Source organism: Arvicanthis niloticus, chromosome 6 (assembly GCF_011762505.2).
Source record: "Arvicanthis niloticus isolate mArvNil1 chromosome 6, mArvNil1.pat.X, whole genome shotgun sequence".
In the NCBI taxonomy this organism is placed as follows: domain Eukaryota; kingdom Metazoa; phylum Chordata; class Mammalia; order Rodentia; family Muridae; genus Arvicanthis; species Arvicanthis niloticus.
Window position 1 is genome coordinate 53,921,172 of NC_047663.1, and position 26,455 is coordinate 53,947,626.

At 44.4% G+C, this 26,455-nt stretch overlaps 1 protein-coding gene across 2 annotated transcripts in view; it reads left to right on the forward strand.

Moving 5' to 3' along the window:
- Positions 1-26,455, forward strand: part of Usp43 (ubiquitin specific peptidase 43) — a 61,549-nt gene that overhangs the window by 28,812 nt on the left and 6,282 nt on the right. Inside the window, exons 7-14 of one of the 2 annotated variants that reach the window (XM_034508105.2) lie at positions 1,260-1,395; positions 4,482-4,593; positions 9,410-9,513; positions 11,477-11,554; positions 12,352-12,478; positions 12,599-12,932; positions 16,866-17,024; positions 18,063-18,227. In XM_034508105.2, coding sequence (XP_034363996.1) covers positions 1,260-1,395; positions 4,482-4,593; positions 9,410-9,513; positions 11,477-11,554; positions 12,352-12,478; positions 12,599-12,932; positions 16,866-17,024; positions 18,063-18,227 — 1,215 coding nt within the window. Of the gene's footprint in view, positions 1-1,259; positions 1,396-4,481; positions 4,594-9,409; positions 9,514-11,476; positions 11,555-12,351; positions 12,479-12,598; positions 12,948-16,865; positions 17,025-18,062; positions 18,228-26,455 lie in introns of both variants that reach the window. The other variant, XM_034508104.2, reaches the window with a different exon arrangement.

The window sequence follows — 26,455 nt, forward strand, 5'->3', positions numbered from 1 at the left end:
GGCTCCTCAGAGTTTCAGATTCAGAAGGCCTGAGGAGGAGGGGCTTGAGAATCTGCATGTCAGTCATAGTTCTGGAGATGCTGAATCTGCAAGTCAAGGGACCATACTCTGAGAATCATTGCTTAGCAGGAGGTGCTGGTGTCATCTTTGTTCCAAGACTGTTACAATTCACAGCTCATGTCTGGCATCAAATTCCTTCCAGTTGAGCTGTAGACAGGCAATGAGATTAAGATGTATATTAATCTCTGACAGGTAAACGTGGTCTTTTTTTTTAAAAAGCTAACTTTCATTGTTTATCAATGTGTATTTTAGCACAATTAGCCAGTTTAGAAATCCATGTTTAAAGACCCCATTGCAGCATGCAGCAGCCCCCACTTACTTCCAGATTCTCCTTTTGGAGTTTCTGTTATCTACACCCCTTGAACTCTCAAAACATTAAATGAAAAAATTTTTAAAGTACCCATTGCTAATGTGTATTTCTGTTTTGTGGTGCTGGGGAATCAAACTCAGGGACTTACACATGCCAGTCAGGCAGTCACTCTACCTATGCCCCAGCCCCACAATTCGTGGATATTAAATAACCTTGATGATAGTCACTTGTCACCATTCTATTTTATTACTTTTTGTTATTATTCTCCCACTGTGCTGAATTTACAAATGAAAATATATTTATTGTAGTAGGAAGAAGCATAGTATTGTAGGGTTGGTAATGTGAATGGCAACTTGCCACACCTCGATGACTCCTGTGCTCTGAGCCTATGTCCTAAGGTAGCCCAGTCAGTGAGCTGTGGGAAGCAGATGCTTGACGTTCTCTGCGTTAACAGGAGAATCGTGGGCCATGTAATCTGGAACAAAGCACTGATTGACCTTGACTGTGTTATAACTCCGGGGAATAAGTCCTCATTTCAAATTTAACATGGGTAACACACATATTCCTTGAGAAAAAAAAAATCAGTATTTCAGAACTGGTTAGAACTAGAAGCCCCCTCTTTTGTCCCCAGTAGGGGATGCTCTAAGGTTCTCTTAGATGGAGACATAAAAGCAACCCAGGTAAATTCAGGTTGCTTTTCAGATTGCTTTGAAATTTTCTAATCAAACTCAGGCCCATCTTTTAAAATTATTGGCTGATGACAACCACAAATCATATCTATATGAATTTTGTATGCCAGGTGCCAGGAGCCCCACCGTCTCCCCTCAAAATCCCCCGGTGTCCTTTCCCCAGTGGTGACTGGATGCTCTGGTGTCATTCTCTTTTCCAGCTCATCCGTCTGGTCTGTCAGTGTCACCGCGCTTGGCAGTTCGTGACAGCCAGCGATTCTCTATGCCTCTCCACAGTGAGAACAGGGTGGTCATCCTCTTCTGTAACCTAGTGGGATCAGGGCAGCAGGCGAGCAGGTATGTGGACCTCCTTCCTATGTTCATGTGATAAGTGGAATTTATTGACCTGTGCTCGCCACTCCTCTCTCCCTCTCTCCTTCAGTCCTTCCTTCCCTCTCTCCCTCCTTCTCTTTCTTCATCTCATACAGCCCAGGTTGGCCTTAAATTCACTATGTATCAAGGCTGGCTCAGGACTTCTGATCTGTCTGTTTCTCCCCAGTGCTGGGATCACAGAGGAGACCACCATACTGGGTTCGATACTTGGATTCTATCTAGAATAATTCTAACTTAATAAAATAAGTATCTATTCCCATTGTTAATAAAGTAGAAGATGAGAGCAGAGTGCTTCTGAGCAAGAGGATTAGCTGTAATTGCCTCGAGCAGATGGCGACACCATCCTTAATTAAACACCAGAGGTTTCCCGCTAATTGCAGGAGTGGTTGTGATGGTCCGCACCACTACTACTTTATATCGCGTCACGAGGGCTAGCAGCAGCCATCCAGCGTGGAAAACTAGCTAGGAAAGTGAAGCATGGCTGTGCACACCTGTAATCTCCGTTAGTCTAGAGGCTGAGGCAGGAGGATTGTGAGGCCAGCCTCAGCTCTGTAGCAAGTTACAGGTCACCATGAGCTACACAGTAGACAGGTCACTATTGGGAAATAAAAAGGTGGAGGTGAAGGAAATAAAACCCAGCACTGTTTGTAGTTTGACAGTTTGTTTGGAAGACATGAGCTGGAACGTGATTCAAACTAAAGGGTTCAGGAGAGTGATTGGTTATATTACAAATATTTGAAAGCAGACAACTTTTTGATATAGTCAGATTAAGTGTCTTAAGGAAATTGTGACTGTGTGGTTGACGGATATGACCCTGACTTGATCATTCTACAGCGTGTGCATGCATTGAAACATTGCAGTGGACCCTGTAAATATGTATATTGATCATGTGCTTGCTAAAATGCAGACGAAGTGTCTAAAGGAGTCTGGGGCCTGGAGAGATGGATATGGCTAAGAGCCCTTGCTGCTCATAAGGAGGTCATACTTAGGCTCCTAATATCCCATGGTGGCTCACAACTCTTCATAACTCCATGGAGATTCGTTCTGCCCTATGCAGACACTAGGCATGCCTGTGGTGTACATACATGTATCCAGGCAAAATATTCATACTCACAAAATAAAATAAACTTTAAAATATACACAGAGAGAATTCTGGTGTGGCTCAGTGCTGTAGCATAACAGCTTAATGTGTACAAGGCGTAGGACTATATAAGCAATACAAAATAAAAACACCGGAGAATTCCTTTGAGAGGTGCTTAGATTGATAAAAATGGTTCTAAGAGTTATCTGGGATCATAATGTAATGGGAATAACCAGAAATATTGGGGGAGGGGAAAGGAAAGATGCCAACAACCACAATGCTGCCACCACCACTGATGTGTTTTTGAAATAGGGTCTTACTCTGTAGCCCAGACTAGCCTTGAACTCCCTATGTGGCTCAGGATGGCCCCAAATTCATAATCCTTCTGTCTCAGCATCCTACCTAGCTCCTAGAATCCTATATAGGTGTATAGTGTGACATACAGCTCAATAAAAATTTAATTTTTAAAATATAATGATATGGATAAAAGAATATGAAAATAATCACAGAACCAAATAGGCCAAAGTATCTTTAAGTATTTACTATATGATACAATGAGATTTATAGTCCTGGGATGGATGCATTATCCAATAAGTAAGGCTGAACAACTTGCTTTTTATTTTAAAGCAATCTTTCCTCTTACTGTAAATCTTTACATATAAATCCCAAATTAATTAAAAATGTAGTCACAGAAAAGTTACCATAAAAGCAGTGTAGGTGAACATGCTGGCACTCCCCTGAGTGAGTCCCTTTCTTAACAAAGCAGACAAAACAGAGAACCAACATAGAATATTTATGTCTCTGAGTAGAAGAGGCTGTTTTTATAACACATAAAACAGGAGGCCACGAAAGAGGAGGCTTATGTTTCAAAAAATTAACATTTTAAACTGAAATCAAATGTAAAAACTTAAAGGCAAAAGAAAATGAGGGAAAAATATGTATGTCTTGTGAGACTGAAGGATTCACCTCAGTCATGGAAAACCTAGCTGTCACTCAGATAACACCTCTCATGGTAAGAGGAGTCCACAGAAGCACATGCATAGGGTAAAAGATTCCGTGTCATTGGCAGTGAGGAAATTCTAACTTAGTAGCGAGATTCTATTCTAGTTCTTCAGATTGCTAAGGAAATCTGCACTAGTCGTTCTGAGCAAGAACAGAGCAACTTATTTGTCAAGATGATAAAACAAAAAGCCAGCTCTTTATCCGGGGACCTAAGTAGAGGTACTGCTTCCCTGGTAAACTGCCATGGCTTTTCTATAGGGCATTTTGGTGGTAAGTGGCACTGCCTTTGTCTTTCTATTTATAGAGCTTCCATCCTAGGAGGATGAGTGGTCACACACAGTGGAGAGCCTGTGTCTAAGAATGTGTGAAGTTCCTGCCGTAAACAGCACTGTTCAAATAGTAACGAACTGGAAGCGACTCACAATGCTTCACAGCACAGGACGAGGTTGATGAGCTGATCAACCCACTCAGTGGCAGCACAGGGCCCTTCCCCACTGAGACAGGGGCCTTCATGTTTGTGCTCGGTTTTACCAACATCCATTCAACAGTTTTGCATTATCCAGTCAGATCTTCTCACAGCCAAGGTGCCTGTGGGCAGAGCTGGTGTCCCTTAGGACATCCTATGCTCACTGACAAGCCCACTTCTGGACATTCAGTGGGTTGGGATGTGGAAAACTTCCCAGGAATGAGAACATTCCTGAAACAGGACACTGATGGTGCTGTCTTCTGGATGCTCTGCTCTTGTTCCCACATCCCCTTCCTCTGCTCCCTGGTGTGGGAGCACATCTCTTGGAATAGTCTGCACTGCAGCTTCTGTGTGGAACATATGTAAGCAACTGGCAACTCCATATTGTCCTTGGCTCCTAACTATTCACTAATCCACTGGCGAGGAACCAGAGCGAAGCAAACATCCATGACTCTTGTTGGATTTCCTCTTTGGAAATAACTTATTTTCTTTGATTTTCAGGTTTGGGCCACCGTTCTTGATACGGGAAGATAGAACAATCTCCTGGGCCCAGCTTCAACAATGTATTCTCAGCAAGGTTCGATGCCTCATGAGGAGTGAGGTCTCTGCACAGGTCTGTGTGCAAATGTGTGTGTGTGTGTGTGCAGTGTGTGCTTACTTGTGTGGCATTTATGTGCAAACAGCATCTTGTGGGTTGTAGTGTTTTCACTTCTGACATTAGGAGACAACAGTGAAATAAAAAGTAACATTTGAATTATTATTCTCAACTTGTGTTTTTATGGCTTTCCGTAGTTTTCACTAGGGGCTGGCACAGAGTAAATTGTAGCTTACACATCTAGATAAAAATTTGAAGGTACTTGATAAAATTTCTTTTTTTTTTCTTCTCCCCCAACCTCTCTTGAGACAAAAATCTTACTTTGTAATCCAGGCTGACCTTGAACTTGTGACAGTCCTCCTGCCTCAACTTCCCCAAGTTCTGAGGTTACAGGCATGAGTTACCACCCCTGGCTTGAAACAATTTCTTGTCATTTTTTGTCATTTTTAAAATACTTTTTTCTTTACTTATTGTGTGTGTTTATGTGCATGCTCATGCATGATGCACATCCATGTCAGAGACTGCTCTTGGGAATTGGTTCTCTTCTTCCACCATTCGAGTGTGGAAGGGATTGAATTCAGGTTGTCGGGCTTGGCAGCAAGTGCCTTTGCCCATTGAGGCATGCTGCCAGCCCTTGAGATGTAATTTTGTGAAAAATTGATGGCTGGTGAGACTAATGTCCATGAGTGAGATCTAGATACTAAAATAATTTTGTTTTGAGAAACTGAGTTTAAAAGCTCAAGGAAAAATACCGTCTCGTCTTGTCCTGAAAAATTTTAAGGAAGTTTAAAACCCACTGACTTTCAGCAACCATAAAACCATAGGTTAACAGCTTCTGTGTCAAGAACTGCTCTGGCAGGGAAGGTGCTGGGGTCTTTAAGGTCTCGTCAGTAGTGTCTTGTTTTAGAAATTGTTTAATAAGAGCCTTTCAATGGGGTTATACCAAACTGTTTTATATAGATAATCTCTCACATTGGCTATCTCTTCCTACTCAAAGACAACCCTATACATTTGATTTAGGGTTCATACCAAAAAGCAATTTGTTAAAAACCTTCACTATATTTGTCCAAACCTTTATATCTAAAGGATCTGTTCGCTGTACTGAAGAGCCTGAATTAGAAGTAAGCTTCTCCACAAGTAGGTCAGGCTCCCTAGTAATAGTGGCAGCTGTCCCCCAGACTGTGTGCTACGGACTGTTAAAAGGGGATGAGACCACTTTTATGTGGGCATTTATTTCAGCTGCCTCTTCCTTCCTCAGCTGGTCCTGTTCCTTACCTTATTGCGTGCATTTACTGCGTTTGTGTCCTTACAGTCCTTCAATGTTAAAAGCTAATCAAAACAGTGCGGTTAGCAGGATTCAAATGCAGGAAGCCTCAGCCTGCTGCTGGACACTTTTTTTCTTGTTGGTGAATGTGATGTTGGACATGATGTGTTCTAGGAATCACATGCTCAGATGGTGGCAAGGCTCTCAGGATAGCCCTCTTACTTAACTCATACTGGTTTTAAAACATTGTTTTTTACTTTTTTATTTATGTGTATGTATGTGCCTCCTTACCTGTATGTGCACATGTGTGCACTACCTGAGGAGGCCAGAAGAGGGAGTCTGAGCGTCTGGAACTGGAGTTGTCTGCTGTCTCATGTTGGTGCTGGGAACTGACTCTGGATCCTATGCAAGGGAAGCAAGTGTTCTCAATCACTGAGCCATCTCTCCAGCCCCAGCCTTAATCCTTTTAATACCGTATCAAAGATTGGCTCCACATGGCAGTACTTTGAAAAGAGAATATCCAGAGTTCTCAAAACTGAGCTGAAGAGATTAAGCATAGTGAGCATACATTGAAGGTTCTAAAATGAATTGGCTTACTCTAGAATAGAGGACAGGAAAGTGTTTTGGTTTTTTTTTTTCTTTTTCTTTTTTTTTTTTTTTAAATAAAAATGAGCCATTTGCTAGAGAGAATTAATTTGCATGAATTATGGAAAAAAGACATCACTGAAAAAACATTTTTTTATGGTCACCATTCAAACTTGGGTGTATGAGATCAGCACTGTTTCTTTATGCAGGGTTGGCTGCCCCCAGATAGATCTTGGGATCTGGTTAAGGGTGGTCTCCCTGTGCAAACAGCAAGGCCCAGTCAGTTAGGACTCCCAAAGGAAACCTTTCTTTTTTTTTCTCCTGGATTGAAATTAATGTTCTTAGAAAGTATACACCCTTCCATGGCCAATTTAAACTGAAGCCTCTGAGGTTAGCAGGCTTCCAGCTGTTCATTTGGTCTAGTCACAACCATAGATTAACCACACTCTGTACATTTATCATGGTGGATACATGAGTATTTTTGTCTTTTGACAGTAGTCCCTGAACTTCACTGTCTAGACTAGTTCTTAACCATCCTAATGCTACAACCCTTTAATACAGTTCCACATGTTATGGTGACCCCAACTGTAAAATTATTTTTGTTGCTACTTCATAACTGTAATTTCACTACTGTTCATGAATGGTAATCTAAGTGTCTGACATGCAGGTGGTCTTAGTCAACTCCTATGAAGGGGTTTGTTCAGGGATTGAGAACTACTGGTCTGTCTACTCTTATGTGTTACTCAGTATCACATCACTATGTTTAACCCCCACAGAGACTGGTTCATGAAGAAGAAAGGCTTATAGACCTGGGAGTGTTGAGGGTTCTAAGACATGGCACTTAGATGGATTCATGTCCCATGAGAATGACAGGTGGTAACACGCTGTGGCAGAACATATGGGAACAAAGACATCATACCTCAGGTGTGATGGGAGAGTTGGAGAACTAGGGTTTTGAAGTTCCTTCTGAGGATGCCCCAGTAACCTAAGTGTCTCTCATAAGACCCTACCTCCTAATAGGCTGCCATATGGACCAAGTGTTCAGTGAAGACAAATGCAGGGAGACAAATGATTAAATTACATTGAAACAGAACAACCTTATACATGGCTCTAGCTTTGTCCTGCCTGTTGCTCCTTGCTCATGGCAGCTGCCACAGCCACTGCAGCCCCTCACAGTTGTCTCACTGTGGTTTGGACCTTTGGTCTTGCAAAGCGCTGGACATTACTTTTTCCTGGAATTATAATGCTTTCCTCCTTTTTTCTTGCCAGACGGAATCTGACGCACATCTTACCCAGGATTTTAAGTACAGATGTCTGCCATCGGCTTTAATTTAGAAGGAAATGGTATTTTATTTTTTTGATTGTAGCCAAGTTTTTGAGTGACAGCTTTAAAAACTGTTTCTTCATTTGAATGCAGACTGCATTGATTTTTTTTTTTGGCAAAATATATAACTTAACCATTCATAAGTATATGTTAATTGGGTTTGCCATTCTGTATAACGATTACTGTACTCTCAACTTTTAAAATGATCCTCCCACAAAAACCTCTGTATCCACTTTCATATAGCAGAATAACAGAATACCCTGTTCCATTCCCACTAGCCCCTTAGACCTGTAGCATATGCCAGGTTTCCCTCCACCCCCCAGCTCCTAGTGTGCCTAAGATGGACCTCAGAGTCATGCACACAATAAAGCTCTCCCAAGCTTAGAGGAAGTTCAGGCTGAAGGTAAAGGTGATGAGTTACTGCCACAAAGATGGTAGATTTCTACTGCTCTGTTATTAGTGTGTGTGTTCATGCATGTGTGGGGGCATGTGTATGTTATTTGTGTGTATGTTTTTTGTGTGTATGTTTTTTTTTGTGTGTGTGTGCGCATGTGAGTGTGTGTGTGTTTCTGGGGTCTGACCCAGAGCCTGCTTAGAATGTGCTCTACCACCAAACTACATCACCATCTCAATCCTTCTTTTTTAAGCCCTGATGAAATTGAGTTGCGGTATCCACTGCATCTCATTGACCTATTTATCTGTTACCAATATATGAGTTGTTTCCACCTTTTGACTGTAGGGAGCAATGTTATTTTGACCGTGAGTTTGCAAACATCTCTTGAAGTCCCCACACTTACAGCTCACCTACATTTACAGGAGTAACGGTAATGGACCAGATGGTATCTGTAGGCACAACCTTTCAAGAAACTCTGCGCTGATTTCCATGTCACTGTTATACATCTTCACCAACTGTGCGTGTGGGTGCCCATTTCTTCACATACTCCCCAACACTTACTTCTCTCCCCCTTTTGAATTAGAATATAGATAGAAATATAATTGTTCTGGTGGGTTTAAATGACAGCTCATTGTGGTCTTGGTTCTTTGGTTCACATTTCCTATTTACAAATGGTAGCAACCGTCTTTTGTCACACTTTTGTTATTTGCCTGTGCTGGAGAAGTATGTATTCAGGTCCTCTGGCCAGTTTTGAATTGGGTTATTTGTCCCACTGATTTTTTTTTTTTTTTTTTTTGAGGCACCTATAATATAAGTGTATCTCCGTAAGACTTGCTTCAGTTTCAGAAATGCTAGAATATCAGCATGTGTGTATGAAGTTGTTTTTACAAGGCTGTCTTATTTGTGGTGATGATAATCCTGACCATAAAGGTTGAATTATCAATAACTGATTAAAAAAATCAGTTTTACTTTCTATTTATCAATATCTACTTCAGTTAAACACTTTATTTACGTATACCGTGTTCATTGTGTGTGGGGTTATGTTTAATGGATCAAGCATGGCATTAGATCACTATATTAAAAGACTGAATCTTCAAAACAATGAAGCCTTTGTGTCTCTCCATTTTAAATACCAGTTATTACGAAAATATTCCAAATACGATAGAGAAAAGTGCTTGTGCTTTTGATTAATTTATGTGTCACAGAGTCAATTGCTCTGCCACAGGGACTACGTGATAAACTATTGCCTCTGGTCTTATCATGGCAGGACCTGGGGACTCTGTTTTCCATCCGGGTTGTAGGACTCTCCTTGGCCTGCAGCTACTTATCTCCACAGGACAGCCGGCCCCTTTGTCACTGGGCAGTCGACAGGTAAGGGAAGAGATGGCTCGCTCTTACTGAGCTAGGCTTACAGAAGAAGACTATGTAACAGTAAAATTACTAATAATGCTAGACATTCTTTATGGTTCCTCTCTAGTACCAGCTACATTGTTGGGTTCTTAGACACATTTTGCTACTTTTTTTTTTAACCCTATGTCCCAGCATGGCCACTTCAAAGATGAGGGAGCAATGAGACTACCAGAGATCAACTTGCTCATACTTACACAGCTGGTGACTGGAGAAACCTGAGTTTGCACCCAGATTGGTCTAACTGATATACCCACCATATGGTTAGGTCATGCTTCAGACCTAGTTAGGATGAGTGTTCCCTTAGAACTAGGTGAGAATGATACATCTGTGTCATCAGTCGTAAACTGTAAAGGGTAGTGGACTAGGACTGAGGGATAAAGCTTCAGGGGCTGACAAGCCTCTGCCTCTGACTTCATGATGCTCTGCATGTCTATTCAATAGCTTGTCACAGTGAAGCCTTGTGTAGATGTCTTCAGGGCTGGCACAGTGTCCACGGGGTGATTTTGCTGTCTGTATTTGTAATCTGATACTTTGTTGATATTCCCATAGAGCATAGTCCACTGTAAGGTTCTCTGGTTTCCTGACTTGATCAGCTTGAGCTGCGAATCTGGAATGTAAAGGTAGACCAGAAGTCTCCCCAGAATACCTCATTTATACCCATCTTAGCTGGCAATTAGGGAGTAGGGAGAGAGGAGCTGTCAGCCAGGACCTGCTTTGGTCTAACAGGAAGGGAAGTACTAGGGAAGAAGGGTCCTTATGGCATTCAGTGTTGGAAATGACAGTTAATTCCTCAACATGTGCTCTCCAGGCTGGATCCAGCCTCTACTAGTTCTAGACTACATATGTGATAGGAACTTGAAGCACCTAAGTACATAAAAGAGGTAGGACAAAGTAATGCAAAATACATCGAAAATAAGCCATGGGCGTTGTACTTGCTATGTGTACTCTTAAGGAGTACACTCTTCACACTGTGTGAAAGTTCTGTGAGTCCAGAATTTGCTATTGAATCTTGGGAACAATGTCACACATTCTAACCAATGTTTTGGGTGTGAACTTGGCCACTACTTTTTTTCTTGATTCAGGGTAAAGCTTCCTACTCTTCACTTCCTTTCTTCATTTTTCTTGCTTTCCTGAAATGAGTGGAGCCCCAGAAGTTGGGAGGAGTAAAGTTCTACTCACTGAGATTTTTTATGCATTGGAGGGTTTGCAAGACTTTGGTGTGGGCAGGTTTGCAGCGGCTCCTGCTGCGTTGTCGTGGTCAGTGATGTTAGTTCTCCTGGGGCTTCATCAATACTGGCTTTTTGTGTGAGATGCTCATTTGGGTGTTTGTCTGACTTTGTGGTGCTGTGAACAAGTTCCTTCAGGGAAGGGAAGAGTTACTCTGTCTCATGGTTTCAGTTCAGCTGGCTCTGTTGTTCTGGTACCTGTGGTGAGACAGAGTCTCCCATGCTAGGGAGGCTTCTTTACCTCATGTTTGCCAGGAAACAGAGATCCAAGAAGTTAGAGATAGGATACTCCCAGTGACCCACGCCCAGTGACCTACTCCAGATAAGCTTCCCTATCATAGACTGTCACCAGCTGGTGGTATGAGCATGTGGGTGACCTTTCAGATTCAAATCATGGCAATGTGTCTTGTAGACACTGAAGAGGTAGCAGGGCCTTTGGTAAAGCAGTTAATCGAGTCATAGTAGCTAGAAGGCTTTAGAGCTCCCATCTCTTGAGAACCTCAGTGAAAGGGCGTTAAGAGGTAGGCAGAGAGCTAAGGCCTTCAGCAGACTTAGAAACCTTCAGTGTGGTTTGTGGTCATGTTTGTGGTGTTTTTGTTTGGAACATTCTGCCAGAGAGGAGGGGGAGAGACAACCACTGGACCCTGAGAACTATGGAAGGATCTATTGTCTGACAGGCTTCCTCATTCTCTCCTCAGGGCTTTGCACCTCAGGAGGCCAGGAGGTCCTCCTCATGTCAAGCTGGCTGTGGAATGGACTAGCTCTGTCACAGAGCGGTGAGTTAATAGGAGTTTACTCCTTCAGAGCTTAGCTGGGATGGGCCTCTGACCATAAACTTTTCCTGGTCCTAGAGTTTTCTCTAATTAGAGTATAATATCCTGCACACATACACACCTCAAGATGATGGACACCATTCCTCTGCTAGAGCTTACAACCGTCTATTTAAATAGCCACGATGGGCATAGTGACCATGATGGGGTCAGTGGGGATGTTAGGTGTAGTAAATGCTCATGTAACCCCCAGCCCAGGCCAGTCACTACTTAGAGCACTTATTTCCAATGAGAAGATGAAGTTTCATCTTCATCCTACCCTATATAGGAGGACTATGAGTTGCCTAGAGTTTGAAACTGAGATGCACAAAGATTAAGCAATGCCTAAGTCACATGGCTCCTGCGCACAGAGCTTGTGCACACAGAGCTGGGGTTTGAACCCAGCCTGGTTGACTTGAATCTGGGCTCATCACTTCACTTGGCTGCCTCTCATAGCACCTCAGCATATCAGCCAAACGTTGTAAGAGGACGTGATTCAATCCAACAAGTACTACTTCTTCTCTTGCCAGGTACTAAAGCTGGTGCTGTTGGGTAAGCCTAGGACTTGATTCTTTGAGGGGCTGGTCAGGGAGACAGGTGATTCCCGAAGAGTAAGTGCAAAGCCATGGGTGCAAGAAGTTTTAGGAACCCACAGGCAGGGTAGCTTTGCCTGTCCGATGCCCTGCCCGGGTTTCCTACATAGAGACAGTCAGATTCTTCCGGGAGGGAGAGCTCTAAATGCTGTGCCCCCTCATTCCATCCAGCCTGTTCGGGAGCCTCCAGGAGGAACGGGTCCAGGATGCAGACAGTGTGTGGCGGCAGCAGCAGGCACACCAGCAGCCCAGCTGTACCCTGGACGAATGTTTTCAGTCCTATACCAAGGAGGAGCAGGTCTGTCCCTTCCCCGCTCCCCCACCATTCTACTCCCTGGCTGGGAGGGGAGCTGATTGCCTTGTGGTGGGTTGGTTGTGTACTCTGGTGGCCTCACAGTCTCAATGGCTTCCTTTCCAGCTGGCCCAGGATGATGCATGGAAGTGCCCTCATTGCCAAGTCCTCCAGCAGGGTGTGGTAAAGCTGAGTTTATGGACTCTGCCTGACATCCTGATCATCCATCTTAAACGGTTCTGTCAGGTGGGAGAGAGAAGGAACAAGCTCTCCACGCTGGTGAAGTTCCCACTGTCTGGACTCAACATGGCTCCCCATGTAGCAAGGAGGAGCACCAACTCCAAGGCAGGGCCTGGCCCTTGGCCCTCCTGGAAGCAGCCAATCTGCCTCCCGACCACCTACCCGCTGGACTTCCTCTACGACTTGTATGCTGTCTGCAACCACCATGGCAGTCTGCAAGGTGGGCATTACACAGGTGAGCCTTGCCATGCCTCTCTGTGCGCAGCAGCCATTGCCATGGGACTTGGCTCTAGCCAGAGCCTCAAGATGTCCCTAGAATTGGTGCTTCTTGAAGGCCAGCACTTTCCCCATTCACCGTGGCTGGTTTGTCACCCACAGCACACAGAGGACAAAAGAGACAGTGTCCAGTCCTCTGAGAAGCTGGTGTTGACTTAGACTGAGTGCTGCACTATGATGTCAGTAATGTCTTGTATTTTCAGGCACATCAAATATGGGAGGGTAAAGTACCAGAACCAGGATGTGATGTTTGCCCTCATTCATGATGTAACACAGAGTCTTACTTACTAGATTGGCATCCTTTTATTTTGTGGGGTGCTTTTAATTTCTATTTATCTGGGTCATTTAGAAGCAGTAGACAGAGAAACAAAGTGCTGAGCAGCTCTCACAGTGGAGCTTTCCCTGTGGATATTCTCAGAGATGGTGTGACTGACCACTTCTTGACCAATGCCGTTCCTTCTGTCCCGTCTTGGTGATTGCAGAAGCCTGTAGGAGAGCTGTTGGCAGCAGCACTTCCATGTCCAGTGGGTACACAGTTGTGGAGGCTGATCCCTGTGAGCCTCATTAGAGGCTTGGGATGTCGTCTCAGATGCCACACTGCTAGGACAGTGCCCTCAGAGAGAAAGAGGGAAACCAGGACCTTGTAAGTGAACAGAGGAAGGTGGAAGGATGGAACTTGGCTGATCACACAAAGGCTTCCGTGGGCGCCAGGTTACTCCTGTGCCGCTCTGCTTTGCTACCTGACCTGTCCTGCACAGCTGCTCCAGGTCCTCAGCCTGGAGGACCCTGTCCAGCCAGAACCTCAGTCTTTTTCCTCTGGGCTACAAATGGCTCAGCACAAATCCCTTGAAATCTATGTGTATCTGCATCTCAGGAACCATCTTTCCCACTGTAGTGACCTGAGATTTTAAAAATAATAATATTTACTTTTTTGAAATTAAAATATTATTATGTCCTCTTTTCCTCTCTCCAGTCCCTCTCAAGTACTCCCACCTTGCTCTCTCAAACTCATGATCTCTTTTTCTTTAATCGTGTATGTGTACACACATGTATTCCTAAACATGGAATGCAAGCTGCTCAGTCTACATAATGTTATGTGTAATCTCAGGCCTGACAACTTGGTATTAGATAACCAATTGAGGAAGGGGGAGATCTTCCCCGAGAAAGACTGTTTCTTCCTTATTTGCTTGTACTTCTTGCTTTAGGGCGGAGGCCCTGTAAGGTTTACTCAGTCCATGTTATCGTGCCTATTGCCGTTGTCCCTGTTCAGATCTTGTTTAGGTGGCCATGTGGTTGAGACTAATGGGTGAAGCTTCCCTGACATTTCTAGGAGACAGTCTCACAGCAGACTTCTTTTCCTCAGGTTCTTACAGTCTCCCCGCACTTCCTCAGTGTTCCAAGCCCTAGGTGTGGGAGCTGTGTTTTAGATGTGTCAGCTGAGGCTGGGTACCACATGGTCTCTTGCAGCTTGGTCAGTTGTGGTTTTCTATACTGGTCTCTGTCTATTGCCAAGAGAAATTCCTTTGGTGAGGGGTGAGAACAACACTTATCTGTGGGTATAAGAGTAAATACTTAGCATGTGGTTAGGAATTATGCTGGTTTAGTAAAGAGGCAGTAGTAGGTGTTCCATACAGGGTACCATAGATAATCACCAGCTTCTTCATTTAGGGGAGCACACCTACTGGCTCTGAAGAGAGGGCAGTGGAAGTACAACATTTGAGTCACTGCATGTCTTAAAATTCCTTTGCTGCTACCCTTGAATGGCAGCCTGGTTGGACATAGGTCAATGGTCAGCGTCCCATAGTCTTTGGACAGGGATGTTCTTGAGGAATGTGGGTAAGGACGAGCCTCTTGCTTTGGAGATGGGGCAGCCAGTTTTCTTTCCTTTTCTGGGATCTAGTTTCTTTCTGGAAGCTTTCAGGTCCCTTATCACTGCTCCTCTGGAATTTCACAGGCTTTCCCTCTGTGTGGGTCTTTTTATTCACCAGGACTCTGGAGGCACTATGCTTGCTCTTCAGTTCTGGAAACCTTCTTGTATTTATTTTTAAAAATTAAAAAAAAAAAAAGGTTATAAACTGACAACCTAAAGAGAGACCTTTAAACACACTGTGACACACTATAGCTTCCACAATGAGTTCTTTTTTTCTTCTGTTGCTGGGGAGGTTGCTAGGTAGAGAGTGAGTATAAGGGGTTAGAGAGTGTTTGCATCCATGTAGGAGAGCTTGCCACAGCCTATGTGAATGAACCCTCCCTCTCCAAGTTTTGCCAGTCTAATGGGGGGACGATATTTCAGATCTAGCCTCTTTAGTGTTGAAGAGCCCTGAATGTCCTGTGTCCTTGAATGTTTCCCATGTGGCTATTGTTAGCAGCCTCTCCTTAGCATCTGTCCCAACGGACCCTGAAGTCACTTGTCTTGCTAAAGGCTTACATTTCATTAGTCCAGGTAGCCAACTGGTCTACCATTCTTTTTATGGCTTTGGATTTTGAGGTGTGGCTGGAAAGCCCGTTTCACTGTATTCCTCTGTTGCTCTCCAGTGCTTTTGAGGCTTTTGATTTTCACATTTAAGTCTAGAGTTTCTTGATGTTCCCCCATCGTGAACCTGTTGCTGCAAGACCATTACTAAGGTCCCTTTAATTTAGTGATTCTATGTTTCTGTGTTTGGTTCTGTTCTGGGATTTGGCTTTTTCTCCTCTCATTTCCCTAACGTCCCAACCTGCGGCTGCTTCCTTGGCCTTCTTTAGGACTGACCCCATGCTGACCCCACTTAGATAGAGGCTGCAGCCATCACACAGATCATCAGTATATACAAAGACACTTTGGAGAGTCCACGAATTTTAGGAAATGTTTTACTGTGTCACAATGGCCAGCTCCAGGTCTTCAGTAGGGGAGTAAAGGCATCTCTTGGTGTACATTTTAAAATAACTGTTCTGTAGAGATTGGTAGAAAACAGCAGTGGCACAGGCAGGCAAGGATCTCTGAGCCTCCAGTGGGAGTTCACACTGGGGACCAAAAAAGTGTTCTAGACATATTTTGAGAATACTATGCTGGGAAGAGTGCAAAAATTAGAAAGCTAGGGCTCATGGGACCTCTGTGGCCCAGGTCCTGGGCTTGGCAACAAGAAGAGTTAAGACATAGATGTAGCCACATCTACATGCGTGTCATGGGAGTCTCCTATTGAGCCACATGTGATTAGGCGTGGACCATGCAAACCCTTGTTAATACTGTCAGAAAGGGAGAGACAGTAAAAGCACAAGGCCTTTCTCAGACATGCTTAAATGGGCATGCTTAAAGTAGGGCAACAAAAACGTGCATTTTTTTTTTTTTTTTAGCTAGAACTGACTTCTGTACATTCTGGTAAGGCAATCACTAAAAGTTGGCCAACTTCAGGACCAGTGGGTTTGGGGGCTATGCACTGAGCTTGGAAGGCCAGGTGTTCTTAGCTAGTTAAAGGTGGTCAGAATCACGTTCATCTTTCTGTAAATGTTGGGCTCCAGTCCTTAAGTAGGAAAAGGCAACCAGGAGTCTCATTTTCTTTTCCACGATCATTAAGAGATGTGCACTTTGACATGTCTCAGCGTAATTGGATGAGTGGTAGATGACAGCACTGGCTGACCTTGTAACACGAGGCCCCATGTCAGGAGAGACTGTTCTGGATGAGATGACAGTGTGCACTCACCTTCCAGTGAGCTCTCCTGGGTAAGATACCCTAGTTGTGAAACTTTCGTCTTTTTCTGGCTTTACAGAAATCAGTTCTAGCTAAAAATGGACATTTTTGTCATCCTACTTTAAGCATCTCCATTTTTGAGCTCTGCCTGTGGGGAGCATCTTCTTGCCTTGTGGCTCTAAGCATTGAATTTGGGGGTTGAACCTTTACAGCCTATTGCCGGAACTCCCTGGATGGCCAGTGGTACAGCTATGATGACAGCACAGTGGAGCCCTTGCGAGAGGATGAGGTCAACACCAGAGGGGCTTACATCCTGTTCTATCAGAAGCGGAACAGCATTCCTCCCTGGTCAGCAAGCAGCTCCATGAGAGGTGTGTGCCACAGCTCTGGAGGGGGTGGGCTTGGATGTCATATTAAGAGTTGAGATGTTCTGGACCAGCGAGACAGCTCAGCTATAAGGATGCTTGCCACCATCCTTAGCAACTTGAGTTGATCCTTGGAACCAATTTCTGCATCCTCTGAGCTCCACACATGTGCTGTTGGGACACACACACACACAAACACACACACACACACACTTTCCTAATCATTATTGGAAAATAGCCAGAGAAAATAAAGAGTCCTCCGGGTTTGAATCAGAACTAACTCAAACCTGCCTTCCATTTATAGAAGGCAGACATTGAGAGAGGAATAAAACACTTAGATCCAGGCATGGTGACTCATGCTTATAATCTCATCCCAGGGGAAGCTGAGACAGGAGGATCATGAGTTTGGACTAGCCTGGGCTACTCAGTAAACTCCTCAAGTAATATGTAGTTTAACAATAATAAACCTATTAGAGAAGGCCAGAGGGAGGCATCCTTAATGCTGTTCTGAAGATTGGCTCCTTAGAACTTGGTGTATTCACTGTATGTTGGTCTATAGGATCTGGTGCCATGTGTCCTGGGGACAAATGCTATCACTCTGACTATGGCTTTAAATGTGACTACTAAAATCCTAGTAACCTGGCTCTGGAAAAGTAGCCCCATTTAGGAAGCCAGAGTTGGCAACAAATAATTTCAAGGAAGACATTTGAATGTACTAAGGAACCATATTTCCTATGCTCACTAAAACATCATGGTTCCAAGGATGTCCCATTGTAGGTTTCTAAACTCTATGGTTCCAAGGATGTCCCATTGAAGGCTTCTAACCTCTGTGGTTTCAAGGCTATCTCACTGCAGGCTTCCCCTCTGGCCATTCACCTTTGTTTCTATAGTTCCCCTCTGGTTCTGTTAGTCCAGGACTGAAAGATAGGAGTCATCTTGTGACTCTTGGGGTGGGCCTGGAAACCTGTGGTAGAACAATTCTGTGCCAACGTGCAGGCTCCTCAGAGATGTGCCATGTTCAGCTCTGTTTTGCTTCTTCTGCAGGCTCCACCAGCTCCTCCTTGTCTGATCATTGGCTCATGAGACTCGGGAGCCTCAACAACAGCACAAGGGGAAGCTTGCTATCCTGGAGCTCTGCCCCCTGCCCCTCCGTGGCCCGGGTACCTGACTCTCCTGTCTTCACCAATGGTGTCTGCCACCAGGACAAAGGTATGTGGTAGGACTGACTGTCTTTTCTTCCCCTCTGTTTTTCATTGTGAAAGTGTTGGCACCTCATACCATGAACAGAAAGACCTGGTTCTGATAAGAGGTGTGTTGTCTCTTGGGATCTTCCTAACACTCACCTGCCTATCTATCCATCCATGATCCTCCTCCATCCACAGACACAATGGTTTTTTTGATCCACAAGTTGTATATTGGTAGTCAATCAACCACTGATGGGAAATAGAAAGAAAAAAATTAGACTTGTAATAAACATGGGCAGAGTATTTTCTTGTCATTTCCTAACAATAACAACTATGTGTGTAACAGTTATACTGTACTGGGTATTATAGGGAAATGGGTGGTCATTTAAAGCATACAGGAATGTGCAGCAAGATAAAACACAGGAGGGTGTGTATCAGTTACATGCAAATACTACAACTTTTTTTGTTGCTGTTGTTGTTTTTGGTTTTTTGAAACAGGGTTTCTCTGTGTAGCCCTGGCTGTCCTAGAACTCACTCTGTAGACCAGGCTGGCCTCGAACTCAGAAATCCACCTGCCTCTGCCTCCCAAGTGCTGGGATTAAAGGCGTGCACCACCACCGCCCTGCTAACTACAACATTTTCTATAAGGGATTCAAGCATCTTCAGGAGCTAATCTCTGCATCCACTTTCTTAGTACCTTATGGAACAGATATGGAAGCTAACATAGCAATGCAGTTTAAAGCAGGGATAAAGAGAAAGAGGTGAAACGGGAAGGAACGAGCAGAGGCTGGGGAAGATGCAGGGAGCCCTGGCTGGTACACAGGGGAGGTGATGTGAGTAGAGGCCTGAGAAGAGACAGGGGAACCTGTCTTCTGCTCATGCAGAAGGTTGGGAATATGTTTATTGCAGATGCTATGAATGATGGGCATGGGGTGAGGGGAGAGGCAGAAGAAACCACAGCCTCAGAGCAGAGTGAGGAAGGTGAAGGGAGGTAATGGGCAGCTTACGATGTGCCATTTGGACTTCAAGTGCTGTGGGTAGTGAGTGAGAGCTGGGAGCAGGGCAGTGGGGAGACAAACCAGGCAAGGCTCATTCCCAAGTGCTAGAAAGCATCTTTTGGAAGGAAAGGGCCAACTGTGTTTAGAACTAAGGGTTTCGGGGCACCGGTCTGGCTGGAGGGCCACCAGTGACTTACCGGGGGACTTTATGGGTGGAAGGCAATGGAGGCCCAGCTGAGGTGCAGGAAGTAATGACACTTGCACAGATTATCATGCAGCATGGTGAAAGGCCAGTAGCTAAAGCCGCACAGGAAGCCAGCTCAGGGCAGCCTCTGTTTTCCTTTGCTGAAAGAGCTGACAGAGCATGCTCACATTCAGGTGACCTCATCCAGTGGAGAAACTACAGGAAAGCAGAGGACAGGATACGGTTATAGACACAAGTCTCTGTACATGTGTGTGTGTATCTCTGTGTGTGTGTGTCTCCTTGGGCAAAGAAAAGTGGTCACATAACTTAAAATTTTCAGTCAGGCATGGTAGTGCACACCTTTAAATCCCAGCACCAGGGAGACAGAGACAAGTGGATCTCTTGAGTTCAAGGCCAGAATGGTCTACACAGTGGGCAAAACACTGGCCTACCATGGGCACTGGGTTTAGTCCCCAACACCAATGAAGGGAGGGTAGGAAGGAGGGAGGGTAGGAAGAAAGGAAGAAAGGAGGGAGGGTAGGAAGAAAGGAAAAAGGAGGGAGGGTAGGAAGAAAGAAAGAAAGGAGGGAGGGCAGGAAGAAAGGAAAAAAGGAGGGAGGGTAGGAAGAAAGAAAGAAAGGAGGGAGGGTAGGAAGAAAGGAGGGAAGGTAGGTAGGTTAGGAAGGTAGATTAGTGGCTCTGGAATCCTATTTCCTCATACCTATCTCATTCGTTACTTCCCACTCTCCTGGAATCTATGCCATATTAGTTTTACTGTGTTAAGTAAAGGATGGACAGGGGCCAACTATGACGCACCTGTTGGACTTTATTCCAGGCACGGTGAGTGGCAAAGTGGAAAGTTTGGAGCAGGGCAGTAGTCAGTCTGGTTTATTATATAAAAATGCATGTTTACAAGGATGAATTTTACCCATGAAGCCATATGGCACATGGGCTTTCTGTCTGCCTTATTCTGTTTACCACCGTTCTTGGGAGGTGCATCTGGTGTGCGTAACAGGGCATTATTTTTTCTTTTATTTATTTTACTTATAAATAAAATTAACCCAGAGATTCATACTTCTCTGTTCAGAAGTTAGCTTGTATATGTGAGAGAAAGAGAATAAAAGCAAAGACAGGGAATAGGAGAACTGTGAGGAGTGAGGTAGGGGATCAGCCTCTGCTCTCTGTACGTTCACTGTGGAGTGGAAGTTTCTGTAATGACGTCAGCCCTGGAGAAATCTGGCCTGCTTGTCAAAGGAAGTGTCTTGAATTACTACAGATTTTTAGTTCCTGAGATACTGGTGGCTTCTCTGAAAATCCACGCAGTGTCTCTGTGGGGCCCACATGATAGGTTATCTCTTTATGGTGTCTGCTGCCTGGCAGACGGCACTGTCTCTCTTACCAGATTTTCTCACATTATAAGGATAGGTCACATTTTATTCTAGTGTGGTTAGACTTAGAAGTTGTCTAAGTTACAGTCAACACTGGAGTTACAAACAACACTAACAGTTGAGCATGCTTAATCCAGAAATTCCAAATGCTTCAAAATATAAAATTTCTTACCAATATCATGCTATCACCTGTAGAAAACTTCACACCATGAAATCTTGTCTTGTGTCCCAATAATTAAGGATATTATATAAATCACTTGTATGCTGTGCATACCGTGTATAAAAGAGTCTCATGTTGAGACATGGGTTCTATCTCCAAGAGACCACATTACTCTACCTTTCCCAACATCTGAGGAGGTTTGAAACCTTCCACACTTCTGGTCCCAAGCACTCTGGATATACTGACCTGTATTGCTGTGACATTTCGGTTCATGTCTTCTGCTCTGCATATGCCTGTGTTTCTGTTGAGTCCATACCTAGGGGTGAAATTACTGGGCCCTGGTCTATGTGCTCACTCATCAGCTGCTTGTTTCCATGTACTATAGTCACTGCTATATCTGAGAACACAGTTCCTGGCACATCCCAGGGTCCCAGTTGATAGCAGTGAGTGGGTCAGTGTGATGATGGAGTCTTCTTGTTGCCTTCTGCTTTACTCTCTGGTGTTTGGCATTTTGAGTTCTCACCATTTCACCACCAGATGGAATGCTGCAGAAGTGTGTGTGTGTGTGTGTGTGTGTGTGTGTGTGTGTATCAAGAACCAGACTAAGCCTCATAGTTCATTTCCATAGGACTGAACTGCATGCAGCCAGGTATTTGCTGCATGGTATTATAAAAAAAAATCTTGCTTTTTTTACCAGGTATTTCTTTTTCTCTCACATGGTTTTGGCTGTACCTTTGGGAGAGTGCCACTAAACAAGAGAGGGGCTCTTCTAGCTTGTTCATTCCTGTCCATACTGCCTGTGAGAAAGTCATTGGTTCATCTCAGCTCTGTCAAAAGGCCATGGACCACCTCTCTCCCATGGAGAAATGTTTTGAACACCCTTTAAGAGGCAACTCCAAAGAATGACCCAGCTTTTCAATGGGGTTTTCAGAGAAGTGTCAGGTATAGCCCTGGGGATGCTGCAGAGACACAGGCATTACCTACAATGGGATGGGCCCACCCATCTTAATCCATGGCCTCTGCATCTGTTTCTACTAGACAGACCAGGGCAGGAATGGCAACTATCTTCCAGGCTCCTCCAACTGTCCTCTGAGGCTCTTGTCTGCCAGTAGTGCCAAAATTCAGATTTCTTCTGCTTGGATATATTGGAAGAGCCCTGCTTTCCAAGAGAGCCTTCTCCCCTGGTAGTTTGGATAAAATTGAGTTTTGAAACTTGTTCTAGAAGTTCTGAGATGGTTGCAAAATCTAGTTTTAACATCAAGTCTGGGCAGAAGCAAATCTAGCAGAGAAATTGCCACAGGGTTCAATCTTCTCTCGTATGTGAGAGAAGCTTTTTATCTTTCAAAATTAATAGAGGTGAGGTCTAGTTGAAGGCAAGGAGGACAAGTGTCCTTCAATGCCTGTTGTGGCCTGAGCTGCCCCATGTTGGGCGCCAAAAATGTTGCAAACCACTCTACTCCACGTTTGGGGGCCAAAATGTCTCGGACCACTCTATCAGTGTTGGAACCCGTACTGCCAAAAGCTTGGGGGCTAAACTGTTAGAGCCCACACTGCCCCAAGCTGCTCAGGTCTGTGGGTCAGGGTTCAGCAAGAGAGAGAGAGTGAGGATGGACGCAAAGAATGGAGACCAGACAGAGTGCGATCCAATCCTATTTATTCTTCAGTCTCTCTTCCTAGTCCAAGTCACAAGTCTTGAGTTCCTAGTCCCTAGTTCCTAATCCCTAGTGCCTCCAAGTTCCAAGTTCTTTCTCCAAGTGCTAAGTGCCTAATACCTAATAATAATAATTCCTCAGAGTTCTCTAGTCCAAGTGTCTTCTTCCTCAATGCCTAATTCCTACTCCAAGTTGAACTGAACTCTTCTGTCTGCCTCTCACCTTATATATGTCTCACTTCTAAGCCACACCTTTAAGTCACGCCTTTAAGTCATGCCCTTAGGTCTTTTCTCTAAATCTGATCTCTAAGTCACGCCCTTAAGTCACACACCTTTAAGTCTCACACACCCAAGGGAAAATCCTGGGTATCTAAAGCAAGGTGTTATCAGAGTGTGCTCAGGTGTTTGTAGGCTGTTGTAATGAAGTCTCTTGTCAGGGTATATGGCTCAAGATGGCTGCAACGATGATAGCTGCCTTCTGTTGGCTCCCCACAAATGCCCAGACATGGTCCTGGTTGGTAAATGCTCATGGTTACTCCATGTCAGCAGCCCTCTGCAGAGAAGCATGGATTTCCCAGGAATGTCATTCCTCCAGGAGCTCTGGCCATGGGATGTTGGGATGGCATTTATACTGAAAGGAGTAGATCAGGTTATGTTAACTTGACTCTTGCTAAAGTCGTCAGAGAGAAGGGAACCTCAATTGAGACATACCTCTAGAAGATCAGCCTGTATACAGACAAGCCTGTTTCTTAATTAATGACTGATATGTGTGGGCCCAGCCCATTGTAGGTGGTGCCATCTGTGAACTAGTGGAGCTGAGTACTATAAGAAACCAGGCTGAGCAAGCCATGTTGAGCAAGCCAGTAAGCAGCATCCCTCTATGGCCTCTGCATCTACTCCTGCCTCCAAGTTCCTGCTCTGACTTCCCTCGATGGGCTATGGATGTGGAAGTGTAAAACAAACAAACCTTTTTCTTCCAAACTTGCTTTTGGTCATGGTGTTTTATCATAGCCATAGTAACCTTGACTAAGACAGAGGTTATTGGGGTTTATAACTCATAGAATTGGGGCAGATATGAAAAGAAAGTACTGTACAGACAATGGGATATAAAACACCCTACCTTTACAACTATGGGAAGAAATAACTATGTTTGAAAAACAAGAGGAAAGGAGAGAGAGAGAGAGAGAGAGAGAGAGAGAGAGAGAGAGAGAGAGAGAGAGAGGAAGAAGAAGAAGAAGGAGGAGGAGGAGGAGGAGGAGGAGGAGGAGGAGGAGGAGGAGGAGGAGGAGGAGGAGGAGGAGGAGGGAGAAAGATCTAGCCCAAGAAGTACTTCCCAGAGATCATTGTGAATAGAGGGCCTTGAGGCTTAGGTGTCCTCAGCTTGTTAGGACAAATCCTTCTCTTGATAATCAGCCTCTGGCTTTTGTTGGGTGTTGGGTGTTAAAGGTTTTAGTGTGTCTGCTTCCTTTCCAGTTCCTTCCAGATAGGATTTCATTTCAGCTTACATTCCCCTTTTGATGGTATCTGGGAATTTCAAGTATTCAGGACCCCGTGGTCATCTTTTTATTCTTTGTTAACAGTTTGGTGAATTATGGTCCAAGAATGAGCTTCTCAAAAGTTATCTTCTTTCATGGTAAAGTCTGTTTTGTTATTTTATAAGTGCTCTATGTACATATGAATTAGCAAGTAGCCTTTTTGAGGGCTTGAGCACTTACTATCGTACATGATATCACGTGATTGGTTGCTTTATTGCTTTTTCCCATGTCTCTTTAAATATGTCTCTTTTTGTTATTGTTTTGTTTTTGAAAACAAAATATCATGGCCCAGGTTGGTCTTGAGCTCACGATACAGCCAACAATATATCTGAACCTCCTGTCATCATCTCCCAAGTATTGGGTTTATGAGTGTGAGCCACTGAACCTGGCTTTAGATTCCCTTCTGACTATGAAGGAGACCCATTGACTTCTTCAGCAGAGCTGGGCTTTGACCATGTACTCTATAAACGTTTAAAATTGTTGCATAGTATTGGGGCCTATTTGGTAATAAGTGTCTGAAAGTTCATGACTATTGGGGATATATATATGTGTGAGTGTGTGTGTGTGTCTTTTATCATTGCAATTGTTCTTTATCCATTCCCTGTTTTTTACCTTGGACTCCACATTGATAATTTTGATAATTTTGACTCTTCTTTCTGTATTATGTTTTGTTTGTGTAATATGAATACACACATGCACACACAAACACATGCACACATGCACGCCTGCATGCACACCTGCAACCACACACCACATGCATGTATTACCCCTAGGTACCAGAAGGAGGCGTTACATCCCCTGGACTGGATGATTCTTAGCTGCTATGTGCTCTTAATCATTGAGCTTTTGGCTCCAGCTCTCTGAGGTAAAAAATAAAGAGCCAATCTGTTGTTGTTGTTTTCACTGCGGTGCTGGGAGGTAAAACCATACTCCTTGTGCATGCAAGGGAGCACTGTGCCACTGAGCCCCATCCCTGGCCGTAGTCCCTGTGCTTTGTTAGGAGAATTCAGCCCACTGGATGTGAGGAGAGAAACAAGTGCAGTGTTTTGCTAAAACGTTTCTTACTGTGTTTCTTCCATTCCTGACATTTCTTCATCTTGGTTGAGTTGGTTGTTGTTTCCTTTTCTAATTAATTTGCAAGTTCTGCTTTTCTTCCTCCCTTGTTCCCATGTACTTTCAGTATTTGTGATTAACCATCTTTTCCTTCCAGTATAAGGCTGCACTAATTCAGCTGTTTCCTGCCAGGCGGTCTGTTTCCTCATTGCCTCCTCTCTCTACTCCAGTGACCCTAGAGCTGTAGCTCTGCACTCCCCGCCCCCCTGACATACTTCCACAATGAGAGGTTTGAAACCCTTTCTCCAGCTCCCTCTGCCCTGTTGGGAAGTGCATTCCTTCCTTCCTGACTTCCAATTGTGCTGCAATAGTTAGATTCTCCCCCACTGCTGTTAGAGTTCCTGTCCTGTGCATCTGACTTGGTTTGAAATGACCTTCAGAGACTGCCTGGTCTTCCCTATGGAGGATGGACAGTTTGTGGAATGCAGGGTCAGGAGGAGGAGGGGTTGGTATGCATTGTGATTTTGTGTTTGTCTTCTTTGCCCTCTGCCCTGAGATCTCTGTTCTGCTAGTGTTCAGAGCCCTTCAGGCACCTGAGCTCTAAATCCTTGCAGGGCCAGAAGTATTTCCTTCACCCCAGTGGGTGGCAGCCTGGCTGGCCTGGGCCTCTGAGGTTGCAATTCTTTGCTTACTGCATCTGTAGCTGGTTTCCCATGCTCTCCTTGCCCTAGGGCAGCAGGTGAGAAACCCAGACTGTTGTTTTTCAAGTGAGTGTCTCTTCCTTCCCTAGTTGGAAGTTTTTCAAGATTCTCTCTGACCTCAGAGTTCAGAAATTCTAGAACATGCCTGGGTGTTCAGCCCCACCCAGCCCCCAAGTGCCTTCCTTGTGCACACTTCGGCCTTTCTTTGGGACTTTGTCTTGTATTTCCCTTGATTTATTGTCTCTTGCCTTCAGATTCCACTAGTTGTTTATTGTGGCTTCTGGCTCTGCCTCTTCACTCTCCTCCATTTTCCCTTGTGGTTTTGTGACTGCCATTTTTTGCTCCATGTGCACAGGTATCCAACCTTTTAATGTGACGTTTTCACCTACAAATGTTCTGGGTCATATTCATAGCTATCCTGGGTGCAGGCTGCAGGTTACACACCTGCTAGGGTGTGGGATAAGTCACCTGCTAGGGTATGAGATAAGTCTTACCTTTTTACTGACCCATGGGAGTCTCAGCGGTGACCCTACAAGCCTTCCGGTCAGGTCACACTGCTGTTGCTGTTTGTTTTGTCTTGTGT